The sequence below is a fragment of the Heliangelus exortis genome, chromosome 3 (assembly GCF_036169615.1).
Source record: "Heliangelus exortis chromosome 3, bHelExo1.hap1, whole genome shotgun sequence".
Classification (NCBI taxonomy): Eukaryota; Metazoa; Chordata; class Aves; order Apodiformes; family Trochilidae; genus Heliangelus; species Heliangelus exortis.
In genome coordinates, this window is record NC_092424.1 from 111030757 (window position 1) to 111038424 (window position 7668).

Below are 7668 nucleotides of genomic sequence, written 5' to 3' on the forward strand. Positions count from 1 at the left end.
GCTCTGTGTCCTGGGTGGGGCCCGGATAAAGGTGATTTTCTGTCTTGTGCTTTTGCTTCCAGCTCAGTCTCTTGTCAGGAGCTGCACTTGCTGAAATGAACAGCAAGTTTCTCAGGCAGTGGCTGCTGCTGGGACTGATCCCACTCCATGGTTATAGTTACAGCAGAACCAAGGAACTGCTCAGCTCTGAGCAACATTTTGCCCTCCAGAAGGAGAAAAGGAGTAAAAAGGTCACACCTGAAGCCCCCCTTTGGGGAGGAACTGACAGAATAAATGACCAAGCTTGACCAAACAGAGTATTCCATCCCATACACCTCATACTCAGTATAAATATGAGGGATCACCAGGGTCAAACCCCTTCCTGCTTCCCCTTCTTCACCTGTCCCTGTTTGTTTTGGCATCCTGGGAGGATTCCATCCCTTCCTCTGCCTGTGCTCCTGATCCATGCCAGCCTGAATCTGTGTGTTCCTGCCTCCAGCTCCCAACTGCTGCTGACCCCAGGATTCCAGCCTGGACTTTCCCAGGGCTGCCCTGCAGCCTCGGTGGTGACGTGAGAGTTACTGGGGGAAAAGCAGGAGGAACGTGGGATCAATTTTCCTGTATATTTGTATAGATTTAGTAATTTTTCCTATTTATCATTACTGTTTCATTCAGGCTGTGTAGTTTAGTTTCCAACCCATCAGTCTCTCTCCCTTATTCTCTCTCCTTTCTTTATCAGGGAGGGGAGGGGGATTAATAAAGAGCATCTGTTATTTGGTTTAATTGCCAGGCCAGTGTTAAACCCTGACACCTTGCAATCTCACTTAGGACACCAAAGCTCTGCCATTGACCCTCACTGTGACTTGAAAAGGAGAAAGTGTCATCCAAGGCCAATGCACACAGACCTGGGTGCCTGAAGGATCTCAGCTGGGTCAGGTACTTCAGTAGCAAAAACAACCCCATGCAGCGCTACAGGCTGGGGACAGAGTGGCTGAGAGCAGCCAGGCAGAGAGGGACCTGGGAGTCTGGATTGCCAGGAAGCTGAAGAGGAGCCAGCAGTGTGCCCAGGTGGCCAAGAAGGCCAATGGCATCCTGGGCTGTGTCAGGAAGAGCGTGGCCAGCAGGTCCAGGGAAGGGATTCTGCCCCTGTGCTCAGCCCTGGGGAGGCCACAGCTTGAGTCCTGTGTCCAGTTCTGGGCCCCTCAGCTCAGGAAGGAGATTGAGGTGCTGGAGCAGGTCCAGAGAAGAGCAAGGAGGCTGTGAAGGGATCCAGCACAAGTGCTGTGAGGAAGGGCTGAGGGAGCTGGGGGTGTTGAGGCTGGAGAAGAGGAGGCTCAGGGGAGACCTCATCACTCTCTCCAACTCCCTGAAAGGAGGTTGGAGCCAGGGGGGGTTGGGCTCTTTTCCCAGGCAACTCTCAGCAAGACAAGAGGGCACAAGAGGCCTCAAGTTGTGCCAGGGGAGGTTTAGGTTGGACATGAGAAAGAATTTCTTTCTGGAGAGGGTGATCAGGCATTGGAATGGGCTGCCCAGGGAAGGGGTGGATTCTCCATCCCTGGAGATATTTCAAAAGAGCCTGGATGTGGCACTCAGTGCCATGGGCTGGGAACCACGGGGGGAGTGGATCAAGGGTTGGACTTGATGATCTCTGAGGTCCCTTCCAACCCAGCCAGTTCTATGATTCTATGATTGTATGAATAATAATTTCACAAAATGCTCCCACCAGAGCCAAAAGTTTGACTTTAAATGAGCCATGTTTGATTTCAAAAGGCTTTAGATAATCTCTGTGCCCAGTTCCTGCTGAATGCAGCACTAATTGTTCATTGCTTAAACTAATTAGGGTAGAAAGTTATAGCACCTATGGCTTTGCAATATCACGGTGTTTTTATAAGCCCTGCCCACAATATCACACACATATTTTGCAAAACCAGAGGATTTTTATGTCCTTACACATAAAAATAGGAAAAACATAAGATATAGTCCTTTTTATATGAAACTGGTAGTTTGGAGAGCTGAGTGTCAAAATAAAACAAAGGCCACGGGATAAATTCTGACTACATTAAAAAGATCTGGTTCAATTTTAGTTTTGACTTCAGACCAGGAAGAATGGGAAAATAATACTTGGAAACTGACCAGATCTTGGAATCAGAAACATGAAAGTTTCGTTTGGGCTCTTCAGAGCCACCAGAAGCATTTTCAAGAGGTTTATTTTCTCCTGCCACCCTCACATCTTGCCTGTGACACCTGCAAAGCAAGGCGCTCATGGCTCAAAATAAACCACGGAAAGTTTTTTGGGGTTGTTTCATTTTTACCCTGGCTGGGTTGCATTACTGTAGCTGGGGTTGAATGCTTCACTGTTCACCTTTCAAGGACTGAGTTAACCCAAACCACTGACACAGTTAGAGGAGATGAGTCTGGATTTAGGGTCAGGCTGCTTGAACCTGACCTTCCGCTACCTTGCAGATTTTTCAAATCTTTCTTGCGTCTAAAATTGGAAATTTAACTGACCCACTTTGAATGGATATTTCAGTAAATGGCATTAGAGAAAACCCCTTCTGAGGGAACTGTTTCCTTTAACCTGCACACCTCTAACTTGAAGAGGGAAACTGAATTGTACATGTACCTTTTCCTGCATCAGCATCTTTTAAGCAAGTTGATAGAGGTCGTGGCTGTCCCAGAAACCACAAACTTAATTTGACACTTATTTAAATCCTTCTTTGGATGGTACAAGGTGAGTAAAATTTGGACTTAGATGTAAATAGTGAGCAAACATAAAAAAACCACCTAGTTTATGTCACTTTTGTCTGAAACTATCACCAAAATCAGAGATGAGGAAAGGCACACACCAGCAAACCAAGACTGTTACTTTATGATGCACATAGTAGCTACTCATAACTTACTTTCAGAGCACAGTGATGAGAGTAATTTACTAAGAAAGATATGTTTAAGAGAGGGATATACTCAACATTCACACGCTTTCTAAACCTGAAGCCCTTTTTCAAGAATCTCTGATATTCAGCCTACAAGAAGCATCATTAAATCACAGAATGTCAGGGGTTGGAATGGACCTCTGAAGATCATCAAGCATCAACACCCTTGTGTCTGTCCATCACCCACCTACTCTCCAAACAACTTTTTAGGAACCTCATGAGAACAATGGCACAGGTGGTTTATTACACCAGCATTACAATCAGCATCACTGGAGAAGCTGCAGCCTGAGGGATCTGAGCCTCTGGATGGGGAGTCCTTGGGAAGCATTGGGTTGTCCCAGTTAGCTATGCCATGAAGGATTGGTTGGAGAGAAGAAGTCAGAAGACTCCATAGTCTAGCAGTTGGGATATTTGCCTGGGAGGAGACCTCAAATGTCTAATTTCTAGTCCAGTTGTTGCCTTCTTTAAAATTTCCCCATCTCTACTTTGCTAATGGTGTAACTGCAGAGCTCTGAGCACCCAGCAAAGGATACTGAAGGATGCCACAGAAGGACTCTGTCCCTGAGCATCTCATACGTCCCAGTGGCCAAAATACTCCCTAAAGGGCTATTGATATGAATCCCTGAACACTGATGAGATGAATGAACACAGACACAGCTCCTTGCAGGTAAGGTCTCTTTATAGGGTCAAGCCCACAGCTTTTCATGAGAATTTAGGCTTCATCAAGGGCATTTGGCTAAGAAGAAACAATAAACAAGGCAGTTGCTATCAGCCAGAGCAACAAAGTTGACCCAAAGAGGGAACAGCCTTGAAGCAGCCCAACCTCTCCAGGTCTGCAACCTTACATTATCTCAATGAAAAATCTAGAAATAGATCCCTGAATGGGAGAAAGGGATCCTGACTGTCACCATCTAATGGAGAATGTCCACTTGAACGTGTAGATTTAAATATGGACATGGCAGGGTGAGTTATAGCTGCAGTGTATTGGTCTTAGAAGGATGGAGACAAAACAGGGTGGGCTGAGGAGGCACATGGGCTCATTGACCACTGTCACACAGGGAGTTTTAATGTCTTGGGGCCACCCCATGCAAGATATTTTAGCTCCCAGAATTTTCAAGTGTAGCATATTATCATCTTTATAGCATGAAGGAGGTGTCTGCAGTTCCTTCCAGTCTTCCTGCTCACAAAAAAAGTTGTTTGGTACCTCACAACCTTCACAAAGTTTCTATCAAATCCCTCTCTCCTCTCCTGAACTTAGGCATGGAAGGTTAAACTACATCCCTCACACTTCCCAGACCCCTTTCCTTAGGATCACTCTATTCCTTAGCCCTTCCTCATCAAGACAAGAGCCTAAAGTGAAATGAAAAAATGGCAAGCTCAAAATCAATGTTTATGGTTGTTGTTTTTTTCCCCCAAGATGAAGAATGACAGAATTTGGGAATTCTCTATCACAAAGCCTTCTGGTCAGAACTGACATATGACTCTTGAAGTGTAGCTATGAATAAAAATAACCTGATTCAGACTAGGAAATTGGAAAGAAAATTCTAAAAAAATTATGGCACTTAAGAAAGAACCCAGGTTCCTAGGCACTAGGACAAGTAGCAGAACATGGAAGCATGGAGATCAATGGGATGAGGGGGGAGTTGTCCAATATCTGGGATGAAAAGACCATCAGATCAGCCTAGCAGAAGACAGAACCAGTTTGGCAGAGCCAGAGTGGGTTTGATACCTACAGTATCCCAAGTCAAGACCGTGAAGAGCATCAGTTATGTTTGACTGAATGACTCCAGGCCCAATTGAAGATTTCATGCTTGGTACCTTCTTGCTGTGGTGCATGCCATTTTTTTTTTTCTTTTTTTCTTTTTTTTTTTTTTTTGTGGTTTTCTGGTATCACCACTGAGTTTTGCTACCACTTGAGTGACATGGCTCAAGTCATGACATCATCTCCAGCTCCACGAAGGGGTAGATGCCCATATCCTGTCTTCCACCTGCGTTAATGGAATATATAGACAGACACTTCTTCATTTAAGGTATGGTCACAAACCACAGGGTAAGGTTGGGAGAAAAAAAAAAAAAAATCAAACCAAAAAAACACCTACTCCACATTAACTAGGACAGCCCAGAAGCCTTTATAAAAAGTCCAGCAGCAAATCTGTCCAGACACCTTCGGTTCGACGCAGCCCAGCACAACCATCAGGCAAAAGAAGAGAAGGAAGGAAGATGACTCCCACCTTTTCTGCTTCTCTGGTAAGAAATTGCTTTGTGTTTTGCTCCCTGATTTGACAGATTTCTGCTCTCTTCTTTATTATATTATTTGCTACAATTTTAGTTTTTTCCCCAAATTACAAGCGAGTGTTATGCCATACCTGTCAGCACTGTAAGAATCAGTTTGTGAAAGCAAGAGCAGGTGTGATATACAGAACATTTTCATTCCAACCTACAGTGTAGACTCCAGATACCAGCAAGGCTTAGAGATCCAACCCCCCTGCCATGGGCAGGGACACCTCTCATCCAGCCCAGGCTGCTCCAAGCCCCATCCAACCTGGCCTTGAACACCTCCAGGGAGGGGGCATCCACAGCTTCTCTGGGCAATCTGTTCCTGAGTCTCACTGCCTTCATACTGAAGAACTTCTTTCTAATATCCAGTCTATTTTCCTCCAGGTTAAAACAATTTCCCCTTGTCCTGTAGCTTGACACTCATATGGAAAGTCCCTCTCTATCCTCCCTGTAGGTTCCCTTTAGGTACTGGAGATGATGCCTTACAGCAGTTCTACATCCAGGGAAGTGGTGGAGTCACCATTCCTGGAGGTGTTCAAAAAACATATGGACCAAACACTTGAGGATATGGCTTAGTTGGGTGGTGATGTTGGGTTGCCAGGTGGACTCGATGATCTTAGAAGTCTTTTCCAGCCTTAATGATTCTATGATTTTATTTGTGTTGTCCCCTAAACTCCCCAATTGTCTTCAGGTCAGGTCACTGCTCTCCATGCTGCTGGCCATGCTGGCAGCCAGCAGTGCTGCCCATGGGAAGGTGATGCAGCCTGGACTCAAGGCAGAGAGCCTCTTCAAGCAAGTGTATGCTGGATGCCTGACCCAAAAAGACTCAAAATTCCCTCAAACAGTCAGAGTCAACATCAGCATCAGCAGCAGGAGCCAGGACACCAAAACTCACGCTGATGTCAGCAGCCGCTCTCTGTCACCCTGGGATTACAGGTATGGCTTCTGTCACTGTGGTCTAGAAACAGACTGATTGCCCTGGCCAAAAATAATGCCAAGGTCTTGCCTTGATTTACTGTCTTTGATTTATAATCTTGATTTATAATCAGTGTTTTACTGTGGAGAGATTTTGGAAACATGAGGGCATCCGCAGTCCATACAATCCTCTTTGAAATACCATCAATGCAGAATGGAGCACAGAGAAGAAAACATGGTCCAGGGTTGACAAACTGAAGGCAAAGAAAACTACATCAGTAATTTAATTGATTGATTTGTATATTTAACTTAGAATCACAGAATCCGGAAATGTCAGGTTGGAAGGGACCTCAAGGATCACCTGGTCCAAACCCTTATTTTAATATTAATATCTATTTTAATATTAATAAGTGTTCATTTTAATATTAATGAGTATTCATTGTGATATTAGTAAGTATTTATTTTGATGTTAATAACTATTGATTTTAATATTAATATTTATTTATTTTAATACTGATAATTATTGATTTTAATATTAATATTACTGCTTATCTGAGATGTCTCAGCACCCCGTTGATCTGTGACTTCAAATTTCACAAAGTGGAGAAATCCACCCCTTCCCCTGGGAGACCATTCCAACCTCTGACTGTCCCCAGAGTGAAAATTTTCCTCTTGTGTCCAGTCAGAATCTCCCAGAAGCAACTTGTGCCCATTGCCCCTTGGCTTGTCCATGGGACTCCTTGTCCATAGGGAGTCTCCATCTTCTTTGCAGCCCCCCTTCAAGTACTGGAACATGGTCATAAGTTCTCCCCTGAGCCTTCTCCTCTCAAAGCTGAACAAACCCAGTTTTCTCAGCCTCCAAAATCATTATTTACCTAAGAGCACATCAAAAAGACCCCAGAGGGCTAACATTGCATTGAATTCCAAGGTGGTTTGAAAACATCAGCATCAGACCCTGAGGACATTTCAGTTTTGGAGAGGAGATGAAGGTCTTTGGGTCCATGAGTATTTTGACATGTAGGGAAGTTCAAATAATTTTTAATTGGTCTTTTAAAGCAAGGCCTGTTTGAAGCAAGTCCTAGCAAAGGCAGTTTTAAGCCATCCCAGCTTGTCTCACACTTAAAAACCTTCAGCATTTACTTATTCACACTTAATTTCTTTTTTTAAAAAAAATATTGTAGTGGGGGTCTATTGCCCCTTCAATAGGCAATCTGCCAGGAGGTAAATTCTCCCAACCTTGGAACCCATCATGATCCAAACTACCATGCCTCTGGAGATGCAGAAACATTTTCCATCCTTCCTTTCCATGCCAACTTCCAGGATCGACGAGGATCACAACCGCTTCCCCCGGATGATTGCTGAGGCCAAGTGCCTCCACTCCAGGTGTGTGAGCCCAGATGGGCAACTGGACCACAGCCTCAACTCCGTCCCCATCAAACAGGAGATCCTGGTCCTCCGGAGGGAGCAGCAGGGCTGCCACCAATCATTCCACTTGGAGAAGAAAATCATCACCGTGGGTTGCACCTGTGTCACCCCCTTGATCCGACACCAGGGATAAAGGGGCAGA

The 7668-nt window shown here is 44.8% G+C and overlaps 1 protein-coding gene across 1 annotated transcript; it reads left to right on the forward strand.

Moving 5' to 3' along the window:
* The first annotated feature begins 5129 nt into the window (after positions 1 to 5129).
* IL17A (interleukin 17A) lies at positions 5130 to 7668 on the forward strand. The gene is made up of 3 exons (XM_071742506.1): positions 5130 to 5156; positions 5878 to 6122; positions 7422 to 7668. Exons 1-3 carry the CDS (start codon positions 5130 to 5132, stop codon positions 7657 to 7659), a joined length of 510 nt encoding a protein of 169 aa, XP_071598607.1. The 3' UTR covers positions 7660 to 7668.